Raw genomic sequence first — 17527 nt, forward strand, 5'->3', positions numbered from 1 at the left:
GGGTTATGCGTAACCCGTTGATTGAACTGTATAACGAGGCAGAGGTGTGCCCTGATTGTTCCAAAACAAATACTCAAATTCTCGTGGTCGCGTCCCCGTCTTGTGGTCGAGATCAATCCAAGTAGTGACTGAAAAGCGAGGGCGCACGGCGGCGCGTTGGCCGATGGTGCTTGTGCAGAAGAAGGGAAAATATAGCAGAGATGGCACACGATGGGGTTGACCTCGATCGAATCAGGGGAATGAGAGGTGGACAATGGCAGAGCAACGCGAAGGAGGAGCCAAGATTGTCGTTTGTCGGACGAGAAAGAGGAACTCGAAATGGGATCGGCGCACTGCTGAGCCCTAAGGTAGTGTTCAGTTGGCTTTTTTTTTTTAAAGAGCGTGTTTTTGGTTGGAAGGAAGCGGAGGGGCGGGGAAGCGGGGAGAGAGGGAGTGAGTGCGGATCTTCTCAGAGTGCTCATTCTTATCGGTAGTATTGGAAAAACGAGCCAGCCGACCTACAGGACCAACCAGTCACTGGCTAAGGCTTAAACGAGCCAGCCCATTCAATTTCAAGTTCTAAAAATAAATGGTTTTTTTAAACCCGGCCCGTGAGGGGTTTGGGTTTGGGTTTGGACTGGGCTGGCCTGCAAGTTTTATACCTTTTTAATTAAAATATAAATTTTTTAATTTTTTTTGCATATTTTATTAAAATAATAAAAATGAAACAATAAAATTACTAATAAAAAGTATAAATATAAATAAAATTAAATCACAAATATAAACATCATTATATCAAACATCTATCACAGTGTAATAGAATCTATTGAATAAGCAAACTAAGTGAAGAACAGACATAAACAAATAAATAAGCACTAAATTCAAAAAATAATTACAATGCGGATGATCTGGTTTAATTATAAATAACTAATAAAAAATTTTAACTAACAAACATGGTACACATAAAGAATAATCATTCATCCTACCGATAAAAAAGAAAGGAATCAATCATCCCCAGTTCTAAATTTGTTTCTAACTATAAAAATGATATAGATTTTTATTTCAATTCAAATGATTCTTTAATTAATTCTATTTCAAGCATAAAAAATATGGGAGAATAAGAAATAAAGACCGTAAAAATTAAATATATAATATTTTAATAGATTTTGACAACTTATAAATAACAATACATTTTTGTGAATATACTTAGTTTTAAATTTTGTAATTTTCACATTTTTTTAGTTATTTTTCCAACAACTATGGTGATTCTTTTTTTTTTTTGTGAATGCTGTTTGTGTGAGTTGCTAAGATGAGTAAAACTAAAAGTGTATTATGTGTAAAATGTTAGGATTTTTTTTTCAAGTTAAGAAAAAATATAGAAATTTAAAAAAATTATTAGCAGGCTTAAACAGGTCGACCCGCAACCTACAGGGCCGACTCGTTATTTTTCAATTCTACAGGATTGGTCCTTTTAAGCCTGACTTCTCTTTTAAGACTTCAAAATACAAGCCCAACTCTCGACTTAAACGAGTTGGTCCAACAAGCTCGGTTCATTTTCCTGATTCTATTTATCGGCTCTCAAAAGCTTGAAATCACGTCCATCCAAATGATCTCAATGCTCAAAATTGGGACACATAATCTAACTCCTAAAATTGCATCCCCACCGCTTGCTTCATTATAATCTCGACCGTTCGTTCATTTTCTGGTTTCTGCCAAATCCCTGGCGATCTAAGGAGGTTGTTTTCGGTTCCTTCCAAGCCATTCGACGACGACAATGCTCTTGCTCATGAGAAACTACCATCGGACACTATAACTTTGTCAAGAACAATAGAAACAAGCTGATAGAGGTGGAGATCAGCTAATTCAGAAATGGAGAAAGAACAAGATCAACAGAAACAAACAAAAACAAAATTCTAGTTATGTATTGCTACAAAGGTTAGCCAAAACCCAAAAAGCACTTCATCATAATCTTGGAACGATGTTAAATAGTAGTCCACTTCATTACATTCCAACGTCGTTGCAAAAGCTAGGAAACCCAAAATTGAACGACATTGCCTCATTTATCAATCGAAGAGCAAGAAACGTCTAAGGAGGCCGTCGAAGAGGAAGCAAGGCCGAAAAGGAGAAGGCAAGCGAGGCTTGTCGTTGGTGGTCATGGGAAGGGAGAAGCTGAGATAAGAGCCTAATGATGTGGTGCAATATGAGCTATTGGATCATTTGAATGGACACGATTTCAAGATTCTAAGAGTAGTTGAAAATAAGGATAACGAGGGTCTGTTTGGTTGGCAGGGAAGGTGGGAAAATGAACTCCTCCTTCCATTTGATTAGAAATTTTGAAAGGGAGAGGAGCTAAAATTTCCCCTTCCCTTCTCTCCTTTCTCTTATTTTGGCTCCCCTCCAGATGTAGGTGTTTTTGAAGGGGAGCCAAATATTTAGACTAATTTATCCTAAAAAACTTAATGACATTCCATAAATGTCTTTGGACTAATTTATGATTTTATCCTGACTTTCTTCTCTTCCTACTTCTCCTTCCTCATTTGGCTATGCTCTAGCTTAAATTCTTATCTCCGGTGCTAACCATATTTTTATACCCTAAACGTTACTTTTTTTTCTCTGTTATTTCATGGGTCACATGACATATATGACCTTCAGTCTTTAATATTAAAAGCTAGTTGACTAATTTGAGTAGATTAAATAAGTTTGTTAAATTAGTTATTTGTAATAATTAGGTATTGTCTTCCTTAAAATACCCTTGCTAATCATTTATTAGTTAAAATTACCATTTGAACGTTTAACATGTGCAACTCATATAAGGACTATTGTAAATAAATAAATAAATATGAGAAAAAAGGTGAATTAAGGTCTTATATTGAGGACCAAATTGAAAATTAAACTAGCTTTTATATTAAAAATCAGAGGTAGTATATTATTTCTTTGCTTCCTTCCATCGGTTTTCTTTGGATTTTTCTTTTTTAAAGATTTGATGTAATTTATAGTTTCACATTGTCTCCACCATAAATTCTATTATCATATCAACCGTATTAACTCAAAAAAAATTATTTTATTTTTCAGTAACATACATATAAAAAGATATAAACTAACATATGAGGGTGTAATAGCAAATTAATCATTACCTTCCATTCCCTTCTCGAACCAAACAAACGAGTGTTAAATATTCCTTCCCTCTCCTCCTTTCTAATCAAACCAAATAGTGTAATATTAAAACCTCTCCCCCCTTCCCCCACACTACACTTCCCTCCCTCCCTCCCATCCCATCCCTTCAAACCAAACAGACTCTTAGAAGATCTAGCTCCAGGGGTAAGTGTGTTTCCTTCTCCTTCCCCACCTCTCCTCCCAAATTTTGAGTTTTTAGTAGGGAGAGAAATTTTTGGTTACACTCTGACTAAATTATCCATGCTAATTGTTTTATATTCTAATTTTGCCTGTTTGACTAAGGGCCTATATGGTTTAAAAAATTAATTGGAATGGAAATGAATAAAAAAAAATTTAAAAAGAAGGGAATGAAATATTTCCGGTAGAATGAGTTTTTGGTTCAAACCAGAATTAAAAATTGGTCCAATGAAAAATTTATATTTGGTTGGATGAAAATGGGTTAAAAAATTGAGCCATTTTACCATGTTACACTTAATGAAAGATTAACATTATTAAATAAAAAAAATGCTGCTTTTAATAAAAGGACAAAATGATATAAATAAAAAAAATGTTTTTTAGCCTTCGGGAATAATAATATTATTAAAAAAATTAAATAAATTATACTTTAAACAAATAAATATGGAGTAAGCAAATTTGAATTTAATACAGGAAATTCAAATTGTCTTGTATCAAGTTCAAATTTATTTGAGCATATTTAAATTTCTCTGTACAAATTCTAATTTCATGTACGATATTCAAAATTTTGCGCAAAATTTTAAGGAAAAATCCCAGAAAAAGCCCTTGGAATATACCAAATCCCAGATTGGGCCCTTAAATTTCGAAAATGACAGAATGGATCATTGACCCAATTTGTCATTTGTGAAATTCAGGCGAATTGACATTTTTGCCCCTGAGCAAAAGTGAGTAGTTATTCTCTAAACAAATCTAGGTAACGCTTATACTGTTCTAGTGATTACAAGATTCATTGTAGTTAATAATAAGGTACCTGACAATAATAAGATACCTGACTATGAAAAAATGAGTAGTTATTCTCTACACAAATCTAGGTAATGCTTACATTGTTCTAGTGATTACAGCATTAGTTGTAGTTAATAACAAGACACCTGACTATGAAAAAGTGAATAGTTATTCGCTATACGAATCTAGGTAACACCTAAACTCATATAGTGATTCCTTGAATCATTGTAGTGAATGAATAAATGAGGGCAAAATTGTCAATTCGCCTGAATTTCACAAATGACAGATTGGGTCAATGACCCATTCTGTTATTTTCGAAATTTAAAGACCCAATCTGGCATTTCCCATATTCCAAGAACCTTTTTTGGGATTTTCCCAAATTTTAATTTTGCCCTGTCATACTGAGGCCCTCTACTATGCTCTATTTTTTATTCACCAAACATAGAATATTTTCACGTAAAAAAGGGCGATAAAAAAATCAATTTATTTGCCTAAAATAGCAAGGCTAACGTGCTAGATTTTTCTAGAGACGTTTTAGAATATTGGAAGTGACAAACGGACTTGAAACTTTTTCCTTACACATATGAATATATATATATATATATGTATATATACATATATACGCACACAAGTTTCATATACAGTTTGACTGAGTCATATGAAGATATTAATCGGCAGGCAGCAAAGTAGCAGGAGTAAATAATGAAAGGGCGAAGCATGTAGGTAATTGTCGTCACTCATCAATAATTAAGTTTTCTGTTACTTTTCTCCATTGAGGGAGTCACAAATGGAATGCTTCGACTCCAGTCTCCAAATGCTCAGTGATTTTTGGTCTGGAAATTGAAACTTGCTACAATTCTGATTTCTCCTCCTTCTATGTAAGTTGCTGTTTTTTGTTGAAGTTTTGTTTGAATAACTTAAAGGCGTATTTTTTTTTTTAATAACAAAGGCAGCAAAAGATATAGGAATAAAGAAACAATGAAATCGAGTGGATGGCAATAGAAAAAACCAATCTGAGTTTTTGTTGCGGCTAATTATTTCTTCACCCTTTTTATCTGAGTTTTTTGTCGCTGTTGTTATTGTAGATTTATTCAAGGCTGCAAATCCTGCAATAGAATAGTTTTTTTTTTTGTATCTTGTTTGTAAACTACTTAACTAATACTTCCTCCGTTCCTTATTATAAGAGACATTTGATGTTTATGGCATGTTCCTATATATAAGAGACACTTAAAAGTTGTCTCTAATTTTTTGTGTTGATTTCCTATTTTACCCATATTTATTGTCTCCAACTCACAATCCCTCTCCTTCCCATTTCTCTTTCTTTTAAAAATTTACCATTGTTCTCTCTCATGCTCTCTCTCCTTACTAATGAGGGCATTTTTAGGAAAAAAATTATACTTTTTACACATTAATTGTTCTTAACTAATTTTAACTGTTTTTTTGATCGACGTAATTCGGTTATTCGTCTCTTATAATAAGAAACGGAGGGAGTAATAGCAGAGCATTTAATTGATAATGCCTGTTTTCAACCTCTTTGGAGACCTGGTAGCCTGTTTGTGGTTTTTTTTGAAAAGTTCTGACTTTTAAACGGTTTCAGACTAGGCCACACTTTTGTATAGGTCAGGTTTAGTTTAAAAAATAAATTTTTAACAGGTCACATGTCAGCTCAAACTGATTTGTTACAAGATAAGTTGAGCCTAACAAGAGGAAAGCCCATCAAGAGGAAAACCTGACCTATTTCTATCTTAAAACTTAACATGACTATAAGTCGTGTCATTCAAATAATTTTCTGCCTTTAAATTGCAGGTGAACTCAACTCTTTTTCTAAAATTCTCATTTCACCAAAAGAAAAAACAGAGTTATATACTCTTATTTTTATAACAAATAATTAATTTTTTGATCGTTCTAAGAAAATTTCGATGCGAATTTGAATTCAATAACCCTAGTCCCATCTTCACAAAATTCACAATTTCAGTTCCCGCGCCGTTGCCCACCCGCGGCTGTCACGCTCCTCCGTTCGCCCTTCCCGGCGCTCCTCCTTCACGCGGTCGTTGCCTGGCTTCTCGTCAGCCTGAGAGGGAGAGGCAGAGCAGCTGCAGCAGAGCACCATCGTCTCAGCGGCTTCCTTATCGGCATCAGTTCAGTCGTTCGCTTGACCATCGCCTAGACGTGGGTATTTCCTTGTCTTTACTTAACTTCAGTGTGACACACGAGAGAATTATTTGAATGATGCACCTTATAACCATGTCGTTGTCTTCTTCGTATTAACTAGCCATGTCATACTTGAGCTCTTTCTCCACTGTGAATTTTTTTTCAATTAGCTTGCAGAATATGGTTTTTTTAAGGGGATTACAATAACCTGATTTGCCAAATAGACAAGATATCTGTATAAACTCATTATTAATGCTTCTTTACAAACAAGACCCAGAAAAGCTTTTGATCATGGGCTTTCCTTTCATATTATTTTCACTTATCTTCTTTCATCTTATGCTTGATTGTCGACTTTTTCACTCTGAAATTTCAATCACTCTAATACCTCAGGAGAAATTGTTATCAGCAGATTATTATTGGAGGAGCATCTGATGGCCAATTCTCGAGGGCGAGATTTCCTGTTCTGTCACTTGTGTGGGACAATGCTGACAGCTCCTTCTGCCAAGTATGCACAATGCCCGTTGTGCAAAACTAGGCGCGACATTAATGGTAAAACCTTTAAACCTCATCTTCTGTTCGGTTTGTATCCTTGATTTGTTAGCAAGTTAAATAGTCTTTGGTCTTACCGAACATCTGGTAGGGTCATTTTTGAGCATCTTAGATCCCCATGTTTCCTTATACAACTGTGCTCCCTTTTTCCTTCTTTTCGGTATGTTAAAAGTGTGGTTTTCCAATTAAACAGCTAAATTTAAGCTCATATCAACTTGGCTGGTTGTTTGTGCCTGAAACCACAATCTACAGTATTTAGTTGACTGTGCATAAGCTTGGCAATCAGCATGTTCCCAAAAAAAAAAAAATGAAGTTCATGTTGCTTAACAAGGGCCTTTGGAATGTTTATCATCCTTCAAAGCTAGAGGATTTCTTATCTACTTATTTTACTTCCCATTACAGATAATTTATTGATCATTCTCTTCTCTCAATGATTTGGTGCTTGACATTGTGTGCTCGTGTTAAGTTTTGAGTTTTCACAATTGCTAGCTCTTATGTTATATGGATTCTAAATCTGATTTAAATTTTTTTTTTTTGTTTAAGGAAAAAGCCAGTATCTAATGTTTGATTGAAAAGCTTTTCCAAGTAGCGCTTGAGTTTCTTTTTCTTTCTTTCTTTCTTTCTTTTTTTTTAAGGATCCATATACTGAATGAAGATACATTTGGTTGAACTGTTGAAGGTATTCCTTGATTTATCTTTAAAAAAATGAGAGGCATGGTGATGAATTTACAGCACCAAACTACTTGTGAAATCTATATGCTAGTTTAAGTGTGTATATGTGTATGGATGTTTGCAGATTTGGATGTTGTACTGTATGCGCGCATGTTTTGAGCTTCAAGTGTACATCGATATCCATTTTTCTCTAAAAAGTTCATTATGTAACTGTAACTTGCTTTCCCTGATTTTTAATATGCTCTAATTGATTGTCCTTGTCTTCAGATATAAGCGGAAAAGAAATAAGTTACACAATTTCTGCTGAGGTATGGTTTATTACTTTAGATAAGCTGCAGATCAAATTTGTATTCATTTTCTTTGAACGTATGTTTTGTTTCAACCAATTAGATGATAATTTAATTGAAATCAATTATTTCAACATGTTGACGAACGTTGATAATTTGATTTCAAAGTGGCAAATTTGCTGTGGCACCATAAATGCAACTATAGCGAACTTCAAGCTGCATCTGATATTTCCTAATTTTATGTACCCTTCTGTTTGCAGGATATCAGAAGGGAGCTTGGAATTATTATAATGGAAGAGCAGAAGGTCCAGTTGTCAAAGGTAATGAGCCAACAGGATTGATACAAGGGCATGCATGAGCTTTCCTTTGGATCAATAGTTGCTTATTTTTTGTATTGATGTATTCTTTTTCGTTGGATAGGTGAACAAGAAATGTGAGAAATGTGGTCATGGCGAAGCTAACTTTTACACCAGACAGGTATTATTAGAATCTATCTATCCATCTATCAACTTTAGCAAGCCGCACTATTCATTAGTAATAAATATTGGGACTTAATTCCCAGAGTATGCATAAGGCATAGGATCAACTCTAGTTATGACGCAAAGGTGTTCATATTATTTATATAAGGGTCAAGTTTAGCTATAAGTTTCGTAACATTCTAATTTTAATTTGCAGATGCGATCAGCTGATGAAGGGCAAACTACTTTTTACACCTGCACCCGTTGTGGCCACCAGTTTCAGGAGAATTAAGAATACTAGTGGATATTTAGTTCAAAAGATTTTCCTGAGAAGATATACCAAGCGAAATCTTAAATGACTTATAAGGGGAATATAAAGCATTGCCTATGACTGAGGTGAGAATTTATCCTACTCATTTTGACCATTTGTGCCATATCATATTCACAGTATATTGTTCACTTGGAACATTGACGAAGTGATTTGGTAACATTGACCCTCCGGGGGCAATAATGCACAGATGGGTCCTTTTGTTATACAGATTTCCTTGAAAATAGAGTAATGGTTTAGCTAAATTGATTTTTCTTTTCCTTGTTTATGATCGTGGAGTGAGCTAAACTGATAGGTTTGCGTTGCATGAATATTAGAAGTTAATTATTCTTTCAACTAAAGAATATTCCCATGGATCCCTGATTGTATGGATGGCCTTTCTTTATCTGGTCACATTATCATGCAAAGCTACCTTGTATGTTATTTATTTGCTGGTTTTAACCGCACTTATTGTCTATCCTGTACATAGAAAGGGCAATAATCGTAATTATGAGATAATTACATATAATATTATTTTGTTTTTGATTAAAAGTGATGTTAAGAGAACTTTATTTGAATAGGGCTCACAATGCTCGGACTTGGGCGTTATTTGTGTCAAAAGATGGCACATATGCACCTATTTTGAAACTTTGGCTAAAATAGAAAAATAATAAATTTGTTACGTTGCAAGTTAAAGTTATTTTAATTTTCTCTATGTTTCACAAAGTGCAATATATTAAATTAATTGTCCTTAGTATCTAAGACAATCTAGACAAGCAGCTTAAGAATAACATGAATAATAATTTTCTTCTAAACTGTATGTGTTTGTCACGAAACTTTATTTTTAAATCATGTCAAGCGAATGAATTTTTTGGAACTTCGACGTAAATTATGGGAAAAATTTCAAATAAATACCTCTAAAATTTAAAAATTTCATATCAGTGATTTAAATTTGCATAATCTTAAATCAGTCCACATTCTAAAATTGAATTAGGAAATGTTCCGTTTTTATGATAATGCGCCTCACAATGGAAAAAATGTCGGCTCGACCAGCTATCTTGGGTTTGACCCTCCGCAGGTGGCCGGCGGCCACAGCTTCAGCGTTGGGGGCCCGCAGTTAGATTGTTTACTTCTTTCGTTTAAATTTTATTAAAAAAATAATAATAAAATCCTGGGGGAGCTCACTTGGAAGCTATTTTTGCCACATGAATGACTCATAACTCAGTGAGGGATAACAATATGAAAAGTGAAAGAATGAGAGATTAAGTTATAATTGAGTTAAAAGTTTAAGATTAAAGAATTGAGTTAGAAATGAGTTAAAAGTTTGAGGAATCAAAGATTAATTTTTTTTGAAAAATAAATTAACCATATGTGAAATTTGCTAAAACATTTTATTTTGGTAAATAAGTAATGAGTTGTGATAAAGTGCTGTAAATAACTACTCATCTTTATTATGATTTTAAAAGAACTATTTTGCGAATGGTGAAAAATTAATTAAAGTTAGTTAACAACAATAAAAAAGTTATGAATATATTTTTATTTCAAATATACATTTACAATAAATAAGAAAAAAATAAAAAAGAATGTATGGAAAAACGTGATAAGAAGAGAAAATAAATAATTAATAGCAAAATTGAGAAAAACTTTTTAAATGTTAAGATAAACTCAAATTGAAACTTATAAATTGAACCACACCCCTTTCCAATTTGAAGCTTATAAATAGAAGTGGAACGAGTATTATTTGATTATTTTGTACTCTTTCAGTCCTCAATATAAGACCTATTTAACTAATTTAATTAGATTAAGAAAGTTAGGTAAGTTAGTTAATTATAAAAAATATGGCATACTTTTCTTAAAATATCACAATCATCTTCCTCGATATCCTTTCTCTTTTTTCTACTTGATTATGATTGGGGAGTATCCATAGGAGTAATTTAGATAAAATTAATAAATATGAGAAATATGTCTTATATTTAGGATTAAAATCAACTCAATAATTAATTCATATATTAAGGACCAGACGAGCATTATTTTAGTAGGCTAAAATATGCATTTGGTCTCTTAGTTTCATAGAGGGTTTCAATTTGATTCTTTAACTTTAAAAAACATACTTTTCATCTTCAACCCTAAAATCATTAGATTTAAATGATTTTTTTTAAATAATCATGATTATTTTGAAAATTAAGCTTAATATATTAGCATTTAAAAATTTTCTATTAACATTTAATATTCCAATGTCATTACTTTTTGTTAACAATTTTAAAATAAAACGATTAAGAGTGTACTTTTAAAATTAAAGAACTATATTAAAACTCTTTATAAAATTAAAAAAACTAAATGTATATTTTAGTTTATTTTAGTAATATGGTTTGCAGGTTCAATTGTCATATCACCTATGGAAATCCTAGGAGGTGATAGAATGGAATCTCATTACGGCTGTGTTTGACATCACGTTTCATAGCCTAAACGTACGTCTCCACTGGTAAAAGCTACTTTTGGGATTTTGAAGTTGTTTGGATTGACTTTTTTTTTGTGATGAGCTTATGGGATCTAATGAGCTGTTGCGCAGAAGCTACTTTTTTTGACTTTTGGAGTGATGAGCAGTTGGGGGTGAGGGACGGTGGTGTGTGTAAGAGAGAAAAAAAAAAAAAGAAGAAAAGAGATGATGATATTAGACATGAACTTTTTTTTTGACATTCACATGCTGTAAAAATAGAACAATAAATAAAGGATAATATTTTTTTAGTAAATACTGAACATAAATTATCGCAAAAGTAAATACTAACGTAAAATTGAAAAAAAAAAAGCACCATGCTATTTTTCATTTATTTACTTAATGTTTATATTTTTTTTTCCAAAAAAAGATATCTTTTGTTTTTTATTTTATTGCTTAGAATTTACTATTATAATATTACTTAATAAAATTATATCTTTTTCAGTTATTTTGTATGTAAACTTACTTTTTTATCATTCATCTAAATAAGTTTCAGCTTCTCAAACTGACTTTTCTACAAAAATTAATACAAACATAAATCACATCACCTTATCTGACTTTTGTAAAAGTCAGATTGAAAAAAAAATAACTTTTCTCACCGCTTATCCAAATACACCCTACAACCAGCTTTGGTGTGAAAAAGCCTAAGCCGGGGGTGATGTCATTGGCTCACTTGTGCAGCTCCCCAACATATATACAAGGAAGAATTACACAGAGGTATTAATTAAAAAAATATAATTACAAAATACGTTTTAAAAATTATTAATTTTTATTCTGAAATTTGTCATTATAAACTATTTAAATTGTTATTTAGACTTGTTAATAATAATTTTTCTTTCCTTCCCTTAGAACCATTGGCTCAGCTGTGTCTCCCGCATTCGAGAGTATTCGAAAGAGTAGTAGGGACCATCGATGTCTTTTTCACCCGAGTTATTATATCATTAAATCTGACCAAACGTTTAAACTGCTGCAATGAGACTAAGAGCAAGAGAACAAAAACTTGTTTTAAGAAGACTGACATTCTCCATATATTAGTTTTGTATTTACTTCAACATTCTTACTATTATTATTTAAGATAACTTTATTATTATTTTAAGAAAAGGAAGGAAAAAAAAAATTCGAGTCTCATACTTTCTGTTCCTTTTTACTAATTTTTATACACTTTTCTTGTCAATTCTTTTTTATCTTTTGAATTTTAAAATGAAAAATAAAAAATTAATGTCTAAATTACTAATTGTTTGATCACAGTCTCGTCTAATTTGACACTTACAGTTTCAGACTAATATAGGTCTAATTTTTTAAATCAATTCTCGAACTTATTTGACTCGTTTTAAATCAAATTTCGTACTCAGTCAATTTTGAAAGTCAAATGCACCGATTCTATTACTAATAATAATGGGACATTTTCTAATCCAATGTAGTATTAATTTTTAATCAATTTCTTAATTAATCTGGTAAAGAAGTCAAATGAGCCAATTCTTTCGCAGCTTGACCCTCTTTTTTTTTTTTGTCTTCTAAATTTGATGACCCAGTTTACAAGTGAACTGATCATTATCTTTCCCCCTTTGTATTATTTTGACTTATATTTTTTGTATTCATTTGACAATGTTGCTTGGACATTGCATTAGATCTTATATTTAAGACTGGATGTGGTATATATATTGTCCCAACTTGATTAATACTACTTCTGGTCCTATTTATAATAATTAATTGACTAATTTGAGGAGATTAAGGAAATAAGTTAAGTTAGTTATTTATAATAAATAAATATTGTTTTTCCTAAATTATCCTTACTAATCAAATGTATTGGCTAGCACTCTTATTGTTAGAAGGACTATCTTGAAACAAAATGCATAAATATGAGAGATAGAGTGGATTGTGGTCTTATATTTAGAATCAAAATAAAAATCAAACAAAATGTTATATAAACGACCAGAGCTAATATTATTTTTGTGTCAAAATGTGAAAATTTATTAAATTAAAACTTTCTCAAATGATATATGTAAACTGATCTCTAAAAGTTGAACAGAGTTGGACAGCAAAACTAGAATTTCAATTTAAAGTCAAATTCTGTTAATTTTTTTGAAAAACGAACAGAATTTGATTAATAATATTAAAAGTCAATAAATATTGAATGGTGGCCAAAAAAAAAAAACTGATAATGATTAATAATATTTGTTCTTTTTCCAAAATGAAGTGTGAACTATCCACTGGCCTTCCCCTCCCCTGGATCTGTCCGAACCTCAGAAGCTCTCTGAAGATTCTGCGTTCGCTTTCTCTTCCAAAGGTAGAATCCGCATTCCTTACATCAGTTTCATGATGGTTTTGATTCTTAGGGATTTATTTTCGGTTCTGGCATAGAATCTGCAGATTCTGAGTGTATATTTCTGGAAGTTAATTAGTTGCTTGAAACTTCGTTTTGCCTTTTCAGCAGAAGAGTTTCCCTTTTTTCGAAATCCCTTGCAATTTGGAAGTTGTGTAGCATCATGAATATTCTGTGTCTTAAAAGCTGGATCTTAACTTATTCGATTTATCCTATAATTGATGCTGCTCCTTTGACATAGCTGAGAGAGAGAAGCTTTTTTGTGGTTAGTTTTAGTTTTGATATGCAGTCGATGATTCTTGTATTTTTTTGGTTTCTTCAATGTTTCTTGCTCTTATAACTCACGATTCTGAAGGCATGAACTCGGGAATATTCACCTGATTGGGGTCAGATCGAGCCCCCATGATTTAGCTTCTCATTCGTCAGCTTTAGAAGTTGGCCTAAACAAAAGCTGATGTAATAAAAAAGGCATAGAGCTTTCGATATATATATGTATATATATTATAATCTCATACGGATTTTGAGGCAGGAAGATTGAATGGTGTTTCACAAATTTTTTAACTCTGTTGCTTAGTTGTTTCGCTTCCCAATTGTCTACATACAGAGCTTCATCTGCATAGCCGTCATACTTTTTTGCCTAATGGGAAGAGAAAAAGATCATTATGCTCTCTCTGTTGCTGCAATTCCAAATGTTTTCTGTTGTTATACTAATTAAGATAAAGAAAAACTTCTCGAGTTGTCATCTTCAAATTTAAAAAGATTTATTCTCTTTTAGTAACTAGGAAATATATAGTCTAGCTTATGCTGTATCTGATGTATTGTTATTTATGATCATCTGCTAAACAGCTTGAATTTTAATTTGTGTTTTCATCTCTGGTGTCATAACCTGTATGCTTTAACTAAGTGGTGAAGTGTACGATCTTTGCTACCCTTTGCTACCCCAGTTTTCTTAATCAAATGAGATTTCAGCGCATGGTATGTGAGTGTTTGCTTTATCTACTCCTAAGGTCCAACAAACTTCTGCATAAGGAGCATGTTAAAATTATAGTAAATTTATTTTTCAGCCTTTGCTCATCAGCTGTTGCTTTTAGGTTGAACTAATCCATGACATGATGTAAACTGTCTTGTTTTGTATTTATGCTACTCAACTACAGATAAAAGCATGTTGTTTTCTGAAGATCCTGCTTCAGTGAAGCTTTGTAGGAGACGTTGCAACTGGTGTTTTATGAATTATATGCTCCATAACTTCAATACCCTTGGCATCACAAGATTTTGTGGCATGGATAGATATTCATTGTCTGTATTTTTCCACATAATTGATTGCTATTGCTAATTCTTACCCTTCTGTAACTGAAGCAGGTCTTTTGATATTTGTCCTCCCTTTCTAAGTTGTCTACATGGCCAGTAATGATGCAAGGGAGCCCTTGGTTCGACAATTACCAGACCTAGCAGCTCCAAAAACAAACGGCCAGGTTGGCAGGAGAAGGGTTCTCCGTTCTAGAAGTGCTCCTCTAGCTAATCTTGATCTACCTGAGAAAACTGATATTGGCTCAATTCAGCGTTCTGAGTCCATATTTGGGAAGTTACATCCAAGTTTTCTAAAGGTGGCTATATATCTTGTAGGGTATTTAAGTATTGGACTTGTGATCTTCTATCTTGTCAGGCACCAGATTGCAGGGAAGAAAACAGTGGGGTTCCTTGATGCTCTGTACTTCACAATTGTCACGATGACCACAGTTGGATACGGAGACCTTGTGCCAAATAGTGACCTTACAAAACTACTTGCCTGTGCTTTTGTATTCACAGGAATGGCACTAGTTGGTTTAATCTTAAGCAAAGCAGCGGACTACTTGGTTGAAAAGCAGGAAGTTTTGCTAGTCAAAGCTCTGCATAGGAAAGATAAAGTTGGTCCAACTGATATCCTAAAGGAGATTGAGGTCAACAAGACGATATATAAATTTTTTGTGGTACTTTCCCTGCTCTTAGCGCTCATTGTTACGGGGACAATTTTCTTAGTTGCTGTTGAGAAGTTGGATATTATCGATGCCTTCTATTGTGTTTGTTCTACAATAACAACCCTGGGTTATGGTGATAAAAGCTTTTCCAGTGAAGGAGGAAGAGTCTTTGCTGTGTTTTGGATATTGATGGGTACTATTTGTTTAGGTCAGCTTTTCCTTTACATTGCTGAGCTGAACACTGAAAAAAGACAAAAGGAAATCTCTAAGATGGTTCTTACACGGAGGACAACCAATGCAGACTTGGAGGCAGCAGATCTTGATGATGATGGAAATGTTGGGTTAGTTCATTATTCTTCGAAACCTTGGTTGTCGGTAGTTCATATTATCTGTCTTGTCATGAGTTGGGCTAGGCTTGATCTAAAGCCCAACAGACTTCTAAGCGCGGAGCCTAGAAACCTACCCAAGCACATTTTGATTTAGGCCTATCCTTGGAGATTAAGAATAGTCCAAGCTAGGGGTAGAGCCTGGGTTTGACCAAGATTTATTTCCATGAGAATATAATTTTCCTGCAATTTTGATAAAGTTGGTGGAGTGAATTTGTCAGTTTTAACTACTAAATAAGAAACTTTTGTAGAAACTTGCAAGTCATTTATATAGTCAATTCTATCCAAAAATAATTTCGCCGTGTTTTCTTTCTTATAAGAGAGTTGAATTTGCCGAGTGAAACCTAAGAACGCGTTGTAACAAACGAAATATAAGCAGTACAAAAATCGACTAACAATTCGATCCAGAATTTACAAACCCACTCAGCTCTAGTCCTCGATTTCTTTAGTGCACAAAGTGCTTATTAAAAGGATCTTGTTCATTTCAAACTAGTCTTTCTGTCAAGTTCATCATTGTCACATTTAAAATTCGCATACGGTATGATTTATTATAACATGGGGATGGGTTTTTCTTGAGCAACTCATAAATTCAAAGTAAAGGAATGATGAATATTTACTTAATTTGCTTGATTTTTGATTCTGGATTGTTGATATATTGAAATAGGATTCCAGAATTTTCAACATCTTTCTTAAGGATGATGTTCCCTTTCAAAGAATCTGACCAATTAAGAATGATTTTAGTTTCATTAATTCATTTCAAGTAAATCTCTTTTTTGTTGCTGCTTTTAGGGTTGCTGAGTTCATTATCTATAAGCTCAAAGAGATGGGGAAGATAACTCAAGAAGATATCTCACTTGTAATGCAAGAGTTTGAGGAGCTTGATGTTGATCAGTCTGGTACTCTTTCACCTTCTGATATAGCTCTTGCTCAATCACCTCGTCCATCTTAGACACTCATAATTATAGAGTTTCACACGTACAAAATGAACTTACATGCTGCTTGTAAGTTAGTTTTCTCACCTTATTCCTGATATTTCTTTGTAAATATCTGAGCTGTAACTTACATTTTCCCGCCCTAATGCATACTTTGATTATGGCTTCAGGCGAGGTTTTATTAATTATGACCCCTGATCCTGGAATTTCAGTAGTCTTACTTCTTCCAGCTTCATTAAATATTGGATTAGATGAAATCATGAAGAAGTCCAGATTATATGACTATGAAATTTTGGTAATGCTATAATCATACTATCTATGCATGGTCTCATGACCAAGTATGGGTAAATTCTTCTTTGTATTTTCAACTATTTAGTTTTTATATTTTACAAAGTTTTCATTGTTTATTAGTCAGTTCTTAAAATGCCAAGCATTATTACGCGTGTGACTGTTTAGGATCGTTATTCTTGGTCATCAATTCTTTAACTCTCAACTTCTTCATCTTGCACGTTGTTATGCTCAAGGATTCTAACCTTATACTAATGTATTTGGTGTCAGTTCAAAATGCATTTTTGCTACTATGAGGTGTAGTAGAAATAGGAGTAGCAAAAAAGTAGCTATTATGGCATCAGTTATCAAGCGATTGATACTGAAAATGGATATATTACGGCGTCAGTTTCTATGTTGCAACTGCGTAATTGGCATTTTTTCAAAAAAAAATTCTTGATTAAATATATATCCATTATTTGACTGGAGAAATTTGGCTTCTCTGGGAAATCAGGTTATGCTAAAAATTAAAAGTTGTTCTCCATTTAAACATATTCTCATAAAAATAAATTATATCCTCACACCTGAATATACACATATGAAACACTCAAGTACGAAAATACAAGGAATCAGGTT

General features: G+C 32.9%; 2 protein-coding genes across 7 annotated transcripts; both read left to right on the forward strand.

Moving 5' to 3' along the window:
• Positions 1-4898: 4898 nt before the first annotated feature.
• On the forward strand, positions 4899-8800 carry LOC114712543 (DNA-directed RNA polymerase I subunit RPA12-like). 6 transcript variants are annotated; one of them, XM_028897103.1, is made up of 7 exons: positions 4899-4988; positions 6086-6283; positions 6652-6810; positions 7750-7790; positions 8030-8089; positions 8190-8246; positions 8445-8800. In XM_028897103.1, the coding sequence occupies exons 3-7, from the start codon at positions 6693-6695 to the stop codon at positions 8517-8519; spliced, it is 351 nt and encodes a 116-aa protein (XP_028752936.1). In that variant the 5' UTR covers positions 4899-4988; positions 6086-6283; positions 6652-6692; the 3' UTR covers positions 8520-8800. The 6 variants fall into 6 exon arrangements, with proteins under 6 accessions (XP_028752936.1, XP_028752935.1, XP_028752934.1 ...); XM_028897102.1 differs by having other exon boundaries at positions 6668-6810; XM_028897101.1 differs by having other exon boundaries at positions 6671-6810.
• Positions 8801-13218: 4418 nt separating this feature from the next.
• LOC114712534 (two-pore potassium channel 1-like) lies at positions 13219-16830 on the forward strand. The gene is made up of 3 exons (XM_028897088.1): positions 13219-13315; positions 14711-15647; positions 16482-16830. The coding sequence occupies exons 2-3, from the start codon at positions 14749-14751 to the stop codon at positions 16639-16641; spliced, it is 1059 nt and encodes a 352-aa protein (XP_028752921.1). The 5' UTR covers positions 13219-13315; positions 14711-14748; the 3' UTR covers positions 16642-16830.
• The last annotated feature ends 697 nt before the right edge of the window (positions 16831-17527 follow it).

Source organism: Neltuma alba, unplaced genomic scaffold, assembly GCF_004799145.2.
Source record: "Neltuma alba isolate B1F8T4 unplaced genomic scaffold, ASM479914v2 tig00011371_pilon, whole genome shotgun sequence".
NCBI classification, from domain to species: domain Eukaryota; kingdom Viridiplantae; phylum Streptophyta; class Magnoliopsida; order Fabales; family Fabaceae; genus Neltuma; species Neltuma alba.